This window comes from Littorina saxatilis, linkage group LG12 (assembly GCF_037325665.1).
Source record: "Littorina saxatilis isolate snail1 linkage group LG12, US_GU_Lsax_2.0, whole genome shotgun sequence".
Taxonomy (NCBI): domain Eukaryota; kingdom Metazoa; phylum Mollusca; class Gastropoda; order Littorinimorpha; family Littorinidae; genus Littorina; species Littorina saxatilis.
The window spans coordinates 40,337,920-40,357,831 of NC_090256.1; the positions used below are offsets into that span (position 1 = coordinate 40,337,920).

At 45.6% G+C, this 19,912-nt stretch overlaps 1 protein-coding gene across 2 annotated transcripts in view; it reads right to left on the bottom strand.

Annotated features, from left to right (window-relative positions):
* The window catches only part of LOC138981935 (rho-related BTB domain-containing protein 1-like), a 37,788-nt gene extending 17,876 nt beyond the window's left edge, over positions 1-19,912 (bottom strand). The window contains exons 1-2 of one of the 2 annotated variants that reach the window (XM_070355110.1): positions 19,790-19,912; positions 7,350-7,560 (exon numbers count right to left, since the gene is read on the bottom strand). In XM_070355110.1, the coding sequence (XP_070211211.1) occupies positions 7,350-7,535 (186 nt within the window). In that variant the 5' untranslated portion in view covers positions 7,536-7,560; positions 19,790-19,912. Of the gene's footprint in view, positions 1-7,349; positions 7,561-14,514; positions 14,686-19,789 lie in introns of those variants that run through there. The other variant, XM_070355111.1, reaches the window with a different exon arrangement.

The window sequence follows — 19,912 nt, forward strand, 5'->3', positions numbered from 1 at the left end:
TGATTCTTGAGCACATGCCAGAAATGAACCATTTTTCTTTTGGCATCTAACTGTAAGGGTCTTTCTTGGTATGTTCGGGGCAAGGACAGGTATGAATGGCAAGTAAGACTGTAAGTGTAAAGACCTCTTTCAAGTCCCCCTGAAATGACCAAATTCCTGAAATTCTTCGGGCTCTGTGGGAAAGGCTTGAGGATCCCGGCACATGACCATTTAGCAAATCTGTGTGAAATTCTTGAAACCTTTTTTCACTTGAACTTTAAAAAAAATGGTTTGGGGGGGTTAAATACCTTGAATTCTGCAAAGTTATGAAAACACACTTTTACAAAAATGATCACTCAAAACTTCTTTTTTGGGGGTGGGGGCTGTACAAAAACAAACACTAATAATAATGATAATAAATCCAGGGTGCTTTGCCAGGAGGGCCACTCAAAACGGAGTTTACAGACGCCAATAAATCATTAGCAGCGTTTCACGGGCTGAAGGATTAACAAAACTGCCTGTATGATCCAATGAGTAGCAACTTGAATGACACTTTGATGGATTGAGGAAGGAAGCATTACCGGATTCCCGTGCTGGATGTAAAGAATGAGCAATTGTGTGTATGTACGCACTGACTGACGCACACACACACACACACACACACACACACACACACACACACACACACACACACACATTCTCAGACAGACGGGACAGACAGACACAGATGAAAAGCGGGCCGATCACAGAATAATAGCAACAACAACAAAAAATTCCCCCGATAGGAAAAACACCCCCGTTGGTCAAAGGGAAATAACCATTCTCACTGCTCAGGATTGAGCAATTTAGAGCTTATCTCTAAGCCCTTTTGAACTGTTCTGGCTTCTCAAAGGAAGGCCAGTACATACAAATACACAAAAGCCGCCAGACCACATCACAAACAGAACTGAACAATCCACAGGTGTTGCCCACATAGAGAGAGAGACACACACACACACACACACACAAACAGAGAGAAGCCGTATATATAGAGAGATAGATGACAGTGTATTTTTCGCGTGGCTATAAATTGATTCGACCTTTGCACTTTTACAGTGAGGATAATTTACGGGTCCAATTTACGTTCTGGACACTGCGGTGACCTTCTAAAAATAGTAACAGAACGCCGGGAATATCCGAAGATGCCCCCTCATACATAGTGCACCATACGAAGGAAGGGAGGTAAACGCTGAAAACATGGAGAAGATAAGGAAGAGTTATGCCGTAGTTGATCCCCAAAAAAAACCAAAATCCACCAATAACTCCCTAACCGTGTGTTTGACTGGTCCCAATTTTTGTAAGGACCGTCTGAGGAATGTATAGAACCTGTTCACCAAGTTTGGTGATGATCGGTCCGTTCATTCTTGAGATCTACTTGCGAACACAAACAAACACACAAACATACAAACAAACAAACACACAAACAAACAAACACATCGACCGAAACCTATACACACCCCTATACCGGGGGTGTAAAAACCTATACACACCCCTATACCGGGGGTGTAACAAAATACATGTATATATACATGGTAGCACTCAGTTGGTATTGAGCACTAGACTTGCGATCCTCGGGCCGCGGAAGAGGGAGAGGGTGAGCCGGGGAGCTAGAGACAGTGAGGAAAACTGAGAGGGCGGGGGTGGGGATGATGAGTGTTCAAAAAGTGTACGTCAAATTATGTATACACACAGTAGTAAAATTGATATTACCTCACCTGTCCTTACTTCCACACCCATCCCAACTCCTCTCTCTACCGTCCCCCCGCCCAAAGCTCTCTCTCTACCGTCCCCCCACCCACAGCTCTCTCTCTACCGTCCCCCCACCCACAGCTCTCTCTCTACCGTCCCCCCACCCACAGCTCTCTCTCTACCGTCCCCCCACCCACAGCTCTCTCTCTACCGTACCCCACCTACAGCTCTCTCTCTCTCTCCCACCTCTTACTCTATCTCCTATCTCCATCCACCCTCTCTCTCTTCTCTCTCGATCTCTTACACTAGCTCTACCCCTCTCACTCCCCTCTTCTTTATCTCTCTCCTTCCTCCCTCCCCCCTCTCTCTCTTCCCCTTCTCTCTCTGTGTCTATAATGATATACATGTATAATTATATATATCTTCCTCCCTCCTACCCCCCCCCCCCCCCCCTCCACCTCCCTCCACTCTCCGGCTCTCCATCCATTTCCTGCTCCTCTCTCTTCACACCTACTTTGCTTGGTCAACTTCTGAGCGACTTCTCGTTTTGAAAGTTTCTGAAAGTCGGTTGAAAATCGGCCATGTGAACAGCAATTCATTGTGTTCACCTGTGAAGACAGAAGCTCTTGTCTGTACTATTCTCTCTACAGAGAACAGCCCGGTTCATTCACTTCCCCACAGTACTAGGTTCAATCCTTCATGAATGACAGCCTCCTATGGAAAACTGACAGTAGTGCTTGTCGACATGTCCTCATGCGATCGGTGACGTTCCGTACAGCTATTGGTCCAATCAAGTACGCGAATACTGTGGAACCCCCCTTTTAATTAAGACCCCACCTCCCCTCCATTTCAAGACCTTTCTTTCTGAGAAACAAAGTGAAGTCAGCGCTCTAAAATTAATGCATACGACATATATGCAATATAGAGTGAGGGGAACCAATCTCCTGGCACCAGTGAGAGAAAAACACGCATTGAAATAAACAAGCGACGTTCATCCACCTAAGATTCTGTCTTTCTCACATTTTCTTTTCATAACGTCTGCAAATTTACCTCCCTCGTTTAAAGACCCGATTTTCTGAGATCTTAAAATGGGATTTCACCTGTAGGCGTATAAGGCATGAAACGTTGAGTGATTCAGTCAATGGGACAAAATGTAGGACTCAATGCTTTCCTCCTTTTACGCCCATAAAGTGCACAGTTGTGTCCAGTTTACCTGGCTGGACAATCTGTCCTGCTAGGAGTGGGGTGTGGTTGGGAAGATTGAGGGAAGGGGGGGGGGGGGGCGTACATTTACTAAGAGTGTACCCTGTCGAAGACCCCCCTACCTCCTTCTCTTCAAACAAGTGTGCCGAAACGGACAAGCTTGGACCGTGTCCTGCAATGCAACTTACAATGCACTTGTGAAGTAAAAACCCATTATCGAGTGTTCGTGACCAGAGCCGGGAAACCTCGCAAAGTCACCTAAACCTATTCACCGACTAAAGGCAGACAGCGAGGACAGAGCGTGATGGAAGAGCGGGCTTGTAGCGATACGTGAAAAGGCCGGGGTCGTTAGAGGGCCACAGCAAGGCATTCACTCCCAATCACCGACCCCTCGATCGTCGCCCAGTGTAATCTGCGATCAATCACTTGATCGCGAAACCCTAAAATGCCGTGGTGTACACATGACACCATTGAAAGAATAATTGTCACTTTTGACACAGGTGTTAAATGAGTCCTAAACTGAAAATAAGTTTAAAGGCGTTATGAAAGGACAATCTAACAAAATAGGGTCTTAAAAAAGGGGGGGGGGGGTGTTCTTAAACTGGGCGGCTCTTACAAGCGGGTTCCTCGGTACCAAAGCCCGATTCACTGTGTACACAAAGATATACAAACACACAAGGAAATCGAAAGTATATAATATATATTAAAAAAAACCACAAACACTGAGATCCTTCTGGGGGCAGAAAGAACAAGTCGCGTAAGGCGAAAATACAACATTTAGTCAAGTAGCTGTCGAACTCACAGAATGAAACTGAACGCAATGCAACGCAGCAAGACCGTATACTCGTAGCATCGTCAGTCCACCGCGCACGGCAAAGGCAGTGAAATTGACAGGAAGAGCGGGGTAGTACTTGCGCTGAGAAGGATAGCACGCTTTTCTGTACCTCTCTTTGTTTTAACTTTCTGAGCGTGTTTTTAATCCAAACATATCATATCTATATGTTTTTGGAATCAGGAACCGACAAGGAATAAGATGAAAGTGTTTTTAAATTGATTTGAAAAATTTAATTTTGATAATAATTTTTATATATTTAATTTTCAGAGCTTGTTTTTAATCCGAATATAACATATTTATATGTTTTTGGAATCAGCAAATGATGGAGAATAAGATGAACGTAAATTTGGATCGTTTTAGAAAAAAATAATTTTTTTTACAATTTTCAGATTTTTAATGACCAAAGTCATTAATTAATTTTTAAGCCACCAAGCTGAAATGCAATACCGAAGTCCGGGCTTCGTCGAAGACTACTTGACCAAAATTTCAACCAATTTGGTTGAAAAATGAGAGCGTGACAGTGCCGCCTCAACTTTCACGAAAAGCCGGATATGACGTCATCAAAGACATTTATCAAAAAAAGGAAAAAAACGTTCGGGGATATCATACCCAGGAACTCTCATGTCAAATTTCATAAAGATCGGTCCAGTAGTTTGGTCTGAATCGCTCTACACGCACGCACACACGCACGCACACACGCACACACATACACCACGACCCTCGTTTCGATTCCCCCTCTATGTTAAAACATTTAGTCAAAACTTGACTAAATGTAAAAAGAAGAAGATCATAGAATTCATTTCCGCGAAAGCAACCACACCGCATTTCGACACACAAAGCAGAGATACTCTCAGTATCTCGCCACAAAAGGCACAATAACAAGATACACAAAATGTATTGCGTCTCTCTTTTACATTCTTTGAGTCCTCCTTTGTGAGGGTTTCAAGGCTGTTGATATAAATTATCTGTTGTGGGTTAAAACCTGTCCTACATTGCATTGTCACTTGGCGCAAAAAACGCGTAACTGCGTATTACTTCCTTGTTATTTCGCCAGTGTTTACAATAAGACAACTACCCCTCTCCCCCCCCCCCCCCCCCCCACACACACACACTTTCAACCCCTCCCATCCCCGTCTTGCCATTACTACCACCACCATCCCCTCCCTCGGCCTATCGGGATCTCTCGTAAATCATATACCATGACAGATTTTAGACTGCGACGAGGTAACTTCGTCTTCTATTTTCAGTACTACTGCAAGACATTTCTCGACCTCCCTGCTATTCGCGTACTCATCTCAAGTTATGCTTGTGAGATACCGGTCACGTCAACACACATACACACTGACACACACACGCACGCACGCACGCAAGCACACACACACCCACACACACACACACACTGACACACACACATACACACACACACACACACACAGAATAGCCAACTAGGTTGAAGGGAACTGAACAAACCAACAATCTTAGCCCATGTAAAAACCTGGACGTATCTCTGGTTGTTTACATAATCGCTTACACAGGAAGGAAGGTAGGTTTTACAAAGCCAGTGTAAAGAGCGTAACAGAAGCACAACTCTCTGGTTCTAGCCTCTTAAATCGTCACCTCATTCATTGGAACAACTGATCCTTCCATTTAGGACATACACCCCCCCCCCCCCCAAATGTAAGACTCCCTCCCTTTTAAGACCCTCTTATCTCAGATTTACTGGTCAAAGCCTCTAAAAGTTTACCCCATGTTTTGTAATCCCTTCCTTTTTTGAGTTAGACCTGATTTTCTCAGATTATTCGAGGTCTTAAAATGGAGGTTCCACTGTATTATGCTCGTTGTGAGCTACGGTGTAGGCCCTAAACACGTAGAACTGGATGTGAAAAGATTTCATGCTGCGTTTCACTACAACCCCGAACAAAAGCCGAGCCGAACTGCATCCCGTTTGGAGCTCAATTTAAAAGAGCACAAGTTCGTTGGTGGGATAAAGTCCTAGTGAAAGACCGTAGACACTAGAGCAGAACAGTATGTCCAACATGTGGAACAGATTTGGAACCTAACCCCCCTGCCCCCCCCCCCCCCCCTATAAACCCCCGGCCATCCCAACAAAAAAACAAAGAGAAAATCAAAACCCCACAGAAATGGACACTATCACAAGTCTTAAAACGTATTTAAATTTGTAAAAAAAAAAATCCCCCCCCCCCCCCCCCCCAAAAAAAAAAAAGAGAAACAGGTAGCGCAGTGGAATTCATACCGGAACATTGTTAAACGGGTAACAATGCAGCAAATAATACAACCCGACACCGTTCTACGTCAGAAATGAAGCCACTATGACCCGGACACAAGACTGTAAACATTGCTGAACTAAATTCTGTTCCCAAATAATAGCTTTCTTTGTTTAAAAAAGAGAAAGAAAAAAGAACAACAAAAAAATTAATAATAATTACAGCAGATTGGTCGTGACTGTAAACATTGCTGAACTAAATTCTCTTCCCAAATAATAATAGCTTTCTTTGTAAATAAACAATTTCTTTAATTAGAGCAGATTGTTCGTGAATGTAACCATTGCTCAACTAAATTCTCTTCCAAAAGAACAGCCTTCATTGTTATAAAAAAAATAAAAATAAAAACTCCAGCAATTTATTCGTTTGAAGGTGAAACGCAGTTGCACACGTTCTATTCAGTTTGTAAAGACATTTCGGTCAGGGCCAACCTTCATTCAAGTAGTGTAGTGTTACGTAATATCCATTCTCAGGGGTTTAAGCGCACTAAGCAGTGATTCTACATATATATGTATATCAATACAATACACTCGCGGCCGCAGCCACAGAAACATAGGTGCGCTCATGCTCGGACGAAGTGACATGAACACGCATTTACCCGTCCCTCATCTCATCAACATATCTCGATCCAACACTGAGAAGTACACAGAGAACCCCATCTCCCTATCCCTTTGACAGTGATTATAGCCTACGACGGTTTCCATCCCCTTCTTTAGATCGTACACATGGACCCCGCCCCTCCCCTCCTTCACACGATCAACTTACCTCCAACCCTACCCACCCATTTCCTTCACTCATCCCCTGTACACACGCGCGCACACACGCACGCACGCATGCACTCACACACACAAACACTGACACACACTCTCACACACACACACACATTTACACGCACACACACACACACACATTTACACGCACACACACACACACATTTACACGCACACACACACAAATACAGACATTTACACACACACACACACACACATACACATTTACACGCATACACAAACACAATTTACACGCACACACACACACACACACACAAACACACACTGATGCTTACCTCAAGCTCTCTGCCGCTTTTGACAATACCTTCACCCACAGTCCACACACTCCAAACCCCAACCTCCCAAACCAAAAATACCCCCCCCCCCTCCCCAACACACACACAAAAAGCAGTCACACACACACACACCACACACACACCACAGTGCCCCCCAAACACACACACACACACAGCCCCCCTCCCAAACCCTCGCACTACCCTCCTCCCTCCCCACCCCACCCCACCCCACAAACACACACGCACATCCACTGACCTCTCTGTCCCGCTGGTAGTGGTCGATGGCCCAGACGGTTGCCACGTGCGTCTTGACGAGCTTCTTGAGGTCGTAGTGCTGGTTGCAGGCCCAGGCGCACACCAGGCAGGTCTTGCCAACCCCCGAGTCCCCCACCACCACGCACTTCACCACCTCGTCGTTGGGGTTGGGCTGGCTCACCATCATGGCATCCACGTGACACCCATTTTCCCTGCAAGCACACACGTTACGATTGGTATTCTTTATTGTATCTACTGATTTTTTTGTCTTAGAAAACAGTTCCCTGTCGTGGTAACCACGTGAAACCAATTTCCACTGCAAGCACACGCGTGACAATAGACGATAATTCGAAAATGTCTCCGTCGGGTTTGTATGAGTTGTCAAAGAGTGAATACTCATGCTTTTCCTCTGACAAATAACTTCACACGTGCTTCTGTCCACATGTTTCCGACACCCCCCTCGCTAGTGATTGGCCCCTCCAATGTTTGTCCGTGTAAAAAAACAAGGGCATTCACTCTTTCACAACCCATACAAACCCGATAGTTATTTTTGGAATTCGTATATATTCTCTGTTAAAAGCAAACCAGTCACAATTCCCTGAAATGATATCCACGTAACATCCGTTTTCCCTGAAAGCGCACTTGTACCCTGAAAGCGCACTTGTACCCTGAAAGCGCACTAGTACCCTGAAAGCGCATTAGTACCCTGAAAGCCCACTAGTACCCTGAAAGCCCACTAGCACCCTGAAAGCCCACTAGCACCCTGAAAGCGCACTGGCACCCTGAAAGCGCACTAGTACCCTGAAAGCGCACTAGTACCCTGAAAGCGCACTGGCACCCTGAAAGCCCACTAGTACCCTGAAAGCGCACTAGTACCCTGAAAGCGCACTAGTACCCTGAAAGCCCACTAGCACCCTGAAAGCCCACTAGCACCCTGAAAGCGCACTAGTACCCTGAAAGCGCACTAGTACCCTGAAAGCGCACTAGTACCCTGAAAGCGCACTAGTACCAATCGCTGGTCAATGCAGGATCCATTTCCGACCTTATTTATAAATAAAAACTTCCCCCTCTCATGGCATCCGCGTAGCACCAGTTTTCTTTGGAAGCACACAAGTCAGACTCGCTATTCGGTGCAACATGCACACAGAAAATACTTTCCCCGAGATCAGGTCATTTTCTTGACATCCAGACAAGACCCGTTTTCTCTGGAATAAGCATCTTTTTTTTATCCCCCCCCCCCCCCGCTCCTTCTCTCACACACTCTCTCTCTCTCTCTCTCTCTCTCTCTCTCTCTCTCTCTCTCTCTCTCTCTCTCTCTCTCTCTCTCTCTCTCTCTCTCTCTCTCTCTCTCTCTCTCTCTCTCTCTCTCTCTCTCTCTCTCTCTCTTAATTATTTTTTCGGAACAAGACTACCGATCGTCCGGAACAAGCAGCCCTACAGCTGATTCCAAAAATCAGCCCGAGATGCGAGCATCGAAACCTTAGGGAAACGATGTCAGGACAAAAATCCTAGGAAAACCTCATTCGTGCAGCAGATCGCTCACGAGTGTGTGGTTTCAGGGGAAAGCGTTCAATCACTTTACTCCGCCCTTCTTTCCTAAAATAACTGACAGGGACAGCACAGCCGTTTTGTTTGTGATATATTGACCACATGCACAGCCTCTACTTGGACGCTCCAGTCGATGGCTCAACATCATCTGAGAATGACCAGACACACAAAATGCTCCCTCGGATTTCATTAGGGAGGTTTCTAGCGGAACCGACACAACCAGACACATATATAGGAAGCGGTATGCAATCGCCAAAGTTCAGACTGCTCACAACCGGAGCCACAGTTACCCCATTTTAAGCCTCCTTCCACTTTAAGGCCGGCTTTACTCAGAATTCTGGTGGTCTCAAAAGGAGAGGGGGGGGGGAGGGGGGCATTGTACGAGAGGCTGCAACAGTCCAGATCGATGTAGGGCACTGATCTGGTTTTATTGTTGCCAGAAGAACGGGGCTAAACCTGTCTGCTGTCGATGCATTGTACCAGAGCCGGGAGACATGGCAGTGCACTTTGTTTTCCAAGGGACAGACTCTGGATTATAAAGTTCTCCATTCCGACGCAATCCATCCCCCTCTACCCCCACCCCCCTCTGTGTGTGTGTACGTGTGTGTGTGTGCGTGTGTGTGTGTGTGTGTACGTGTGTGTGTGTGTTTGTGTGTGTGTGTGTGTGTGACAACCACACACACACACACACACACACACACACACTCACACATTCACTCTTTCTCTCTCATCGATGAAAGGGCACTTCCCAATTAAGGACATGTTTGTTGTTCCCTCGTCTATTAACTTGACCAATGCAACATATCACGGAAGAATATTTGCAAATTAGGGACGTTTAATATGGGCTTATATACATGTGATAGAGAAAGAGTTTGTACCTGTAGACACAATACACATACCCGAGCAGGTAATCATTCCACTCCTGGGACTGACTCATGACGCCGGTACACGGTCAGTGTCACACAGCCTTATAACTTGCAATGTCCGAGTGTCCAGTAGGATGAAAATCACAAATATATGTTGTCCCTATAGAGGGACAAACACCTTTGTTCAATAGTCCAGTATTACATAACAGGAAATAATACATGGTAAAAACTACAGCTAGAGTCCCAATAGAGAGACAAACACCTTAATTCAACGGTTCCGGAAGCATTACATTACAGGACGAGTTTAGTATTACACTCGCACAAAGTCTCCAGTTAAGGAACGAACACCGCTGTTCCAGGCTCAGTACTTCATGACCAGCCACAGAATGACAATCACAAAAAGTCTACAGTAAGGAATGGCCACCGTTGTTCCAGAGTTCAGTCAGTGTCATATTCTGGGATCGAAACAGTCCTGTATAAATGTCACAAAAGGTCTCAGGGTCGAACACCGCTGTTCCAGGGTCCAGTACTTCAGGACCAGAACAGTATAAAGATCACACAAGTCTACAGTGGGGAACTAACACCGCTGTATCAGAGACCAGTATTACATTAAAGGCCCAGTGCAGAATGCAAATCACAATAAGCCTTCAGTAAGGAACGAACACATCTGTTCCACAGACCAAAGTTAAATCATATGACCAGTTGTAAAAAAACACCCACCACAAACAGTTCCCAACGAGGAACCAAAACTGAAGCCTAGTGTTATTTATTTCAACAGCTCACAACCCATATGACTTGCATGTTTTGCAATGTAAACATAACGTAACCCCCTATCTCAAGCACATGCATGGTGACCTACTGAATTCCCACGACAGCGGAGCCACCGTTCATCGTATGTGACGTTTCAACGCCACATGCATGGCAACGTTTATTCCCACATGTCACATTGTGTGAAAGCTAACCCAAAACACCGGTCATCACTTTACATAACATGACAAAGTTCGTTCCAAACTTAACCAACGCTGTTATTGGTAACTGAACACTGTTAAACCTAACATGACAACAACGTTCCGACACTCCGCTCTGTGCGATAATCAACATCGTCATGACAGCATCAAGCCAAAAGATTACGAAAGTAATTCTATCAACATGAAGTTTGAACAATGCCAAAATGATTCTATAATTAAGTCACAATATTACCAACTTCATTCTGGACGCAAATGCTCTGATGTGGGAAAATATTTCGAATAACGCTAGAATATTACCGAACAGATTCTACGACGAAGTCACAGTATTACCAAACTGATCCTGCAATCCAAATCGCCAAAAGTGTGAAAAAAGGAGTAAAAACAAGCAATTCTCACCAACACACGCCAAGGTAAACTTTGCACGAGTGACGAGAGAGCTTGTCCTCTTAAGAACGCCAGAAAGACCAAACCAAATTAAGTCTTAAAATGTACGCTTTAGACTGACAATTTACGCTATAAACTTTACTGCACTATAACACAGGGACACAGCTGATGTTTTAATACACCGACGCCATTATTAAGTTGCCAACTTTCTAAAGGACTCAATGTATCTGAAGCGAAATACCACTGGTTCAAAGATCAGGAATGCAAATGTTCTCTACCACTGAAGGTCTCTGAATCCCTGAAAGTGGGGTATATAAGGAAGGCTAAATACACAGCACTTAAGATGCCACATTCACCAGTATGACATGACATTCCCCCCCCCCCCCCTCCACAACCTTGGCACCTTTACACAACCGTCCCTATCAGGCATGGTCAAAGGTGGCTGACCTCTCAAGCAACCCCCCACCCAAACACAATGGCCTTGCTCTAGAATTTTCAAAAAAACGGATTTTCCGTCTGCAGCCTCCTGAGAAAAACGGAAATTCCGTCCTAGACGGAAGAGTTGCACCCATGATTAACATCAGAATGTAATTTAGCGAAGCGCAAAATTGCGCTTTTTAAGTCGTAAGCTTTATTATTCAACGACTGACACAGATGCATCTGGTACGTAACACACACACGCCGATAACAACTGCACATTACTCAACATCTCTCGGGTATCCAAGCTATATAGGTCTGACAATACAAAAAGCTAAGATGAACTTTGCAGTGTGTTTGTGACAAACTGCCCTCATACGGTCAAATACACTGATAACCACGTCGGATGCAGTGAACTGTTGAAAAACGCGCTTTTGAGTCGCAAGAATTGCTCAGTCTGAAATCGTTATCTAAAATATCAAGGATAACTGAGTGTACAATGCAAAGAATTGCTGAGTATCAACTTATTCATTGTGAAATTTAAGCATCAAATTAACTGGGCGAAGTTGACAATGCGAAGAATACTTCAGGTGAACACAACTGCACCTCCGCAAACAAAACCATGCTACACACGTCGTCAATAATCATGTACTACGAACCTCTGTTAAAAGCAAGTTAATTAAAAGGCTGCTCTCTGGTTGATCTGTACCTGATATCTTTGAACTATCTACATCAGACGACTCTATTGTTTTCGGTTATCCACTGACGCAAGTTCATAACAGCTGCTGAACGCAACTTCAAACAGTACATTTAAAAGGCGTTTTGTGAACTCAACCAGATCATATCAGATCAATACTTGGTTATTTTTATATTAATCGTGTATAACCCAACAAGAGAAAGACCGAAATTCCTGCAGATGTTGACAGGTGTCAGTTGGCAAGCAACACTGACCAAAATGGTCAGCAAGGGGTCGCTACCGAGGACTCGACGACATCGGATCCATGCACTGCTGGACGTGGCGAAAAAGCATACACACGCTGCTAAACATGGGTTAGAATAACCCGGCCTAAACTTCTTTCTGAGTGATCAATACAAGGCACATTTTAACATTGCAGTTGAAACATTAGTACCTGGAAGGCTCACGAACAACATTCACATTGCCTGAACTGAGGCTTCAACAATACCTAGGCAATAACATGGTGATGTTATTTTCCAACACAAGAGTTGAGGAATACAATTCCGTATTTTCTTGGAGCAAATTGAACAGAAGAGAAATAATTGCATCACTTCGCAGAAGGTCTTCCCTGCCAATTTAACTCGTCCCGTTGGCCAATGAGCAGAACAGACCGTTCTTTCGTCCTTTCAGAACAAGGAACAGCACAAAATGCACACTCAAATAAAAAAAATAAAAATTCAACGACACCATAATCACTAACTACATCACCCTCCGGAACAGATTCGCATTTAGACATTCTTGTGACCCAATTTAAGGCAATCTCTCTTACGCCTTGGAAATGACAGTAACTAAACATATTTAAGATATATTAATTCTACGGATACCCATGCGTACGTCCAATGACTTACTCCAACGTACCAAAAAGTCGACGAATTCAGAAAATCAACCCCAACTCCAGAATGTGAAAACATCGTGTTTTCCAGCTAGCTAGCGTTCAAGTATTCAATGAATCGTGGGTGTTGCAAAACACGCCAAAAACCAAGAAGCGTAGATATGATAATCAACTTATCAACATCACAACCAGGGTGTCAGCGTGTAGCTTTTGACGAACAACTGATTGCAAGTGATTCTCTTGCATGGTTGTGGCTGGTGGTTGGATAGAAAACGTGTTTATTGTTCGTCGACAGAAATTATTATCTCTGAAAAATACATATTTGCTTCTGCTTCATCACGTATGGAACGAATCCGTTTAGTGACGGTTGACAGTGCTGATAGATGAAGTGTACAAACTCTTAGGTACATATACTTTACTTTATGAGAGAGAGAGAGAGAGAGAGAGAGAGAGAGAGAGAGAGAGAGAGAGAGAGAGAGAGAGAGAGAGAGAGAGTGAGAGAGTGAGAGAGAGAGAGGGGGTGGGGGAGAGAGGGAGAGAGAGATGAATGAGAGAGTGGGGACAGAGAGAGCGAGAGAGAAAGGGGGACAGAGAGAGGGGTAAGAGAAAGCAAGAGAGAGAGAATTAGAAAGAGAGAGAGAGAGAGAGAGAGCGAGCGAGAGATTCGAGAGAGAGAGAGAGAGAGCGAGAGAGAGGGAGAGAGAGAGAGGGGAGAGAGAGGGGAGAGAGGAGAGAGAGAGAGAGGGGGGGGGGGGAGTCGAAGGGAGTTGACAAGGGAGTTGACATAAAGATAAGAGGACGAGAGCTGACTGGCAGTCTTTGTTCGTAGCATCAGTACTTGCCACGAAGACTTCACAACGAGATCATATGAACACGTCGGTGTTCGACTGTTTAGTCTTATACCGAGCTATTTTAAGCTATATTTACCAAGGCAGAAGTCATTCTTTTTTATTTGCAAGTGAATTGAGCCATCAGTGAAGATAATGCACAGATCATAAACACACACCCAAATACGCACACACTAGTTTATTCATTTATTAAGGAGATTTCTATATACGCGCACACACATATCCACACACGCACACATACTCAGATGTTTACCTAAGCATAACTGACGAACAATGATTCATTCTTATGTATGAAAGAGAGAGAGAGAGAGAAAGAGAGAGAGAGAGAGAAAAAAAAGAGAGAGACGGAGTGGGGGGGGGGGGGGCAGGGGGAAGACCCACAGGAAGTCATACTTGACAATAATGCGTAAGACATTTAGTTAATTCAACGCTTTGCTGTAGCCGAACAAAGACAACAAAAAGTTATAATTTTCATAACGATGAAATTCGAACAGACAATCAAAAAAGCAACAAACAAAATTACATTAATTTTTTTTAAACAATCACCAAATCAGTTATACCACTCACCAAATTAAGTCCCAGCCAGAAGAAAAAAACCAGTTCAGTACACAGCACTGATCTCAGGTACACGCAAGAAAGCCAGCTGCATCAGACAAAAACTAAGAATGGTAGTTCCCTCCAAACACAGGTCTTTGTTTAGTCCTGTCTTCCTGGCCACGCGACTGAGCTATGCAAGGTTTACAGTCATACATGCCGGATAGGAGTGTGCCAGTTTTAGCACAGACGACTTGGGAGGGAGTTGGGGGGGGGGGGGGGGGGGGGGGGGGGCGACGGGGACAGATTTTGTTGTGCTCCGGGTCAAGGCGTGTGCGTTACATCACTCGTCGAGAAGAGGAGGACACGGTTGGCTCGTTCAGGCGTGAAAGCACAGGCGCCGGACAAAAGACCTTTCTTTTAGTTGGGGACGGACTCTCTGTCTCGATCTTTCTCTAACGCACGCACTCACGCACACACACACATACTGGCATAAGCAAACAAGCACGCACGCACGCGCGCGCACGCACGCACGCACACACGTACTGGTATAAACAAACAAACACGCACGCGCGCGCACACACACCCTCTGGCACACACATACACACACACATACTCGGAGAGAGAGAGAGAGAGAGAGAGAGAGAGAGAGAGAGAGAGAGAGAGAGAGAGAGAGAGAGAGAGAAAATCAAATCAAATTTTATTTTCGAGGGTTGTGGCACAAGCAATACAACGAGCTTTTTTTCAACCAGCCCTCGCCCAGAGAGGGGGCTAATCTATATTAACGTAGAAAAAGAGAGAGAGAGAGAGACAGAGACAGAGAGAGACCGTGGAGAGAGAGACCGTGGAGAGAGAGAGAGACAAAGACAGAGATCGAGAGACACAGAGAACAAACAGACACACGAGCACGGACGTAAACAATCCCCCCACCCCCCAAGCAGTACCCCAAACACACAATCAATCAGTGTCGACGCCAGATTGTTTTAATACCTTGTCCCAACAGAGCATGGACAGGCAACAATGCCCATTAGAGCCCAGCATGACGTATATATATGGGCATGTCTCTTTGGAATGTTATTATTTTCCCAACACAAAGGAATAAAGGTCACGCTCGCACACGTCTTGGGCTCGGTTATGAGATTCGGTATAAATCATTGTAGCTAAGAAAAACTAAAAGGTTATTTTCGTGAGACAACCCCAACCCCCACCTTCCTCTCTCTCACGTTTTGCTTTGGGCTGTGTTGTTTAATTCTTCTGTGTTTACTCCATCTTATTGCAATGAGCGTTTCGTACAACATCAACACTCTCTCTTTCTACCTGTATCCCCCCCCCCCCCCAAACCCCCTCCAGCTCATAAACTCTGTTACCGTGCAGACCCTGACCACTGAGTTGCGGTTAGTTATTGTACCCCGAGATGTTTGTAAATACAGTGGAACTTCTTTTAAAGACCCCCAATGTAGGACTCGCTCTTATTCAAGACCTTGTATTCTCAGACTTTCTGGTCTTAATTAAGACTCCCTTCTCCGATTTGTGGAGGTCTTACAGGGGAGGTTCCTCTGTAAGAGTACTGGACCACATTCAGGCCACGGCCCTTTCTCCCACCAAACCTCACGGCCTCTGATTCGTACTCAATAATCCTGAATGGGGATTCGGCGGGAGTTAGCCGGGTGGACTGATGCCATAATTATGGTCATGTCATCACTGAATGAACATTATCCGCAAAGAGTGGCCGACTATAGCATTAATTACTGAACTGACCGCGTCTCAACAGCAAACTGACCGGAGTGTTCTCCTCTCCCCCACATGACGTGGAACATGAAAGTCACAGTGTTCTCCTCTCCCCCACATGACGTGGAACCTGAAAGTCACAGCCAGCAGTGTTCTCCTCTCCCCTACATCACGTGGAACTTGAAAGTCACAGCCAGCAGTGTTCTCCTCTCCCCCACATGACGTGGAACATGAAAGTCACAGGCAGCAATGTTCTCCTCTCCCCCACATGACGTGGAACATGAAAGTCACAGGCAGCAGTGTTCTCCTCTCCCCCAATATGACGTGGAACATGAAAGTCACGGGCAGCAGTGTTCTCCTCTCCCCCACGTCACGTGGAACATGAAAGTCACAGCCGGCAGTGTTCTCCTCTCCCCCACATGACGTGGAACATGAAAGTCACAGCCAGCAGTGTTCTCCTCTCCCCCACATGACGTGGAACATGAAAGTCACAGCCAGCAGTGTTCTCCTCTCCCCTACATCACGTGGAACATGAAAGTCACAGGCAGCAGTGTTCTCCTCTCCCCCACATGACGTGGAACATGAAAGTCACAGCCAGCAGTGTTCTCCTCTCCCCCACATGACGTGGAACATGAAAGTCACAGCCAGCAGTGTTCTTCTCTCCCCCACATGACGTGGAACATGAAAGTCACAGCCAGCAGTCTTCTCCTCTCCCCCACATGACGTGGAACATGAAAGTCACAGCCAACAGTGTTCTCCTCTCCCACACATGACGTGGAACATGAAAGTCACAGGCAGCAGTGTTCTTCTCTCCCCCACATGACGTGGAACATGAAAGTCACAGGCAGCAGTGTTCTCCTCTCCCGCACATGACGTGGAACATGAAAGTCACAGCCAGCAGTGTTCTCCTCTCCCCCACATGACGTGGAACATGAAAGTCACAGGCAGCAGTGTTCTCCTCTCCCCCACATGACGTGGAACATGAAAGTCACAGCAAGCAGTGTTCTTCTCTCCCCCACATGACGTGGAACATGAAAGTCACAGCTAGCAGTGTTCTCCTCTCCTTCACATGACGTGGAACATGAAAGTCACAGGCAGCAGTGTTCTCCTCTCCCCTACATCACGTGAAACATGAAAGTCACAGCCAGCAGTGTTCTCCTCTCCCCCACATGACGACAGACGTGGAACATGAAAGTCACAGCCAGCAGTGTTCTCCTCTCCCCCACATGACGTGGAACATGAAAGTCACAGGCAGCAGTGTTCTCCTCTCCCCCACATGACGTGGAACATGAAAGTCACAGCCAGCAGTGTTCTCCTCTCCCCCACATGACGTGGAACATGAAAGTCACAGGCAGCAGTGTTCTCCTCTCCCCCACATGACGTGGAACATGAAAGTCACAGGCAGCAGTGTTCTCCTCTCCCCTACATCACGTGGAACATGAAAGTCACAGCCAGCAGTGTTTTCCTCTCCCCCACATGACGTGGAACATGAAAGTCACAGCAAGCAGTGTTCTTCTCTCCCCCACATGACGTGGAACATGAAAGTCACAGCCAGCAGTCTTCTCCTCTCCCCCACATGACGTGGAACATGAAAGTCACAGCCAGCAGTGTTTTCCTCTCCCCCACATGACGTGGAACATGAAAGTCACAGCCAGCAGTGTTCTCCTCTCCCCCACATGACGTGGAACATGAAAGTCACAGCCAGCAGTGTTCTCCTCTCCCCAACATGATGTGGAACATGAAAGTCACAGCCAGCAGTGTTGTCCTCTCCCCCAATATGACGTGGAACATGAAAGTCACAGCCAGCAGTGTTCTCCTCTCCCCCACATGACGTGGAACATGAAAGTCACAGCCAGCAGTGTTCTCCTCTCCCCCACATGACGTGGAACATGAAAGTCACAGCCGGCAGTGTTCTCCTCTCCCCCCTAGCCCCACCACCCCATTGTTTTCTGTGGTCTCAGAAGGTATACATATATATCATTAGCATACAGACCAACCTGCACTGGCGACCACCTCTCAAAAACGACCACCTCTCAATTACAACCACCTGCCCATCATCACCACCTCAAAGGACCCCCGACAATTTGTTCGCTACAATTCACCTTTCCATGGCGACCACCTGTCTATTACAACCAGTTTTAGTCTGTCCCTTGCGTGGCCCTGGGGGTTATAAATAGGTTCGACTGTACATATTCCTTACAACAAAGCATTTTGTTTTTCCCGCCTCAACAGAGCAGATCCCATCCCGTTCTTGACCTGTTTTCCCTGGCCCCATTGTCACCCATCCCCATTGTCACCTGCCTGTCTCAGTCACCATCAACAAAGGAACAGCTGTCAGGGTTACGAAACATGAGAGAAGTGGGGTAGAATGTGGAGGGTAAAATGAGAGCTGACTTTTCCTTCATGAGTACAAGAACACTGCAAAGCATCTGTTACATTTTGCAGTGTTGTACCTGATAGGACATTGAAACTACTTCTTGTTATGTCATGAAATAAAGAAAATAAACATATAATTATGTTTGATGATAGACTAATGGGCTGATCAACATGCTTGATGAATATTCAACTACATGTGTGAGTGCTTGCCTGCGTATATATCTGTGTGTGTGTTTGTCGGGGTGTGTGTGTGTGAGAGAGAGAGAGAGAGAGAGAGAGAGAGAGAAAGAGACAGACAGACAGACAGAGACAGAGAGACAAAGATAGAGAGACGGAGAGAGGGAGAGAGACAGAGACAGAGACAGAGACAGAGAGAGACAGAGAGAGACAGAGAGAGAGACAGAGAGAGAGAGAGAGAGATCAAATCAAATCAAATTTTATTTTTCGGGGGTTGTGGCATAAGCAATACAACGAGCTTTTTTTCAACCAGCCCTCGCCCAGAGAGGGGACTAGAGAGAGCTAGAGAGAGAGAGAGAGAGAGAGAGAGAGAGAGAGAGAGAGAGAGAGAGAGAGAGAGAGAGAGAGAGAGAGAGAGAGAGAGAGAGAGAGAGAGAGAGAGAGAGTGAGAGAGGGGGGAGGGGGGTGAGCGGGCATTTTTTCATGGGATTGCTAATTATAGAACATAACAAAATAAACTCGGGAGGGGGGGGGGGGGGGTTAACCAAAGAAATAATAATAAACAACAGAATTCAGAATTTTAACAATGCTTTTAAAAACATCAATAGTTGACACTTGTCTTGGTCCAAGTTCAAATTTCAATTCACGCATTCACGTAGTCAGTCAACTGTATAATTACGTATGTAACAGCCAAGTACGGCAGGTAGACAGGTGATCTTTCTACAGCGAAAACTTCAATTACGATCGATTCAGCAAGGCTTACTTGGTACACGAACACAACTGGAATACCAAAAACAATATTAGAGTGATATGGTTGCACATATGAATTTGCGATTTGGATTACGTGCTCGCACACACCGTCACACGGTCCACCACAAAAGCAACATAGTGGCTGTCAGTGTCTGCTCGAATAGCAGACCAAAACAAAGCAGACATGGTAAGCTTCGCGAAAGAAAAACTAAACTTAAACAAACGAGACATGGCAGCGGACAATCAACGTGAACAGGTAAAAGCACTGAAGACTGACCTTCGAAAATGTGCATGCAAAAACGACTGTCAAGCAGGGGAGAAACGAAAATCGTTTGGTGTTTTGTTGACAATCAGCTGATAATGTTGTCCTCACGAAGTGTGCGCACTTCCTGCATAAATA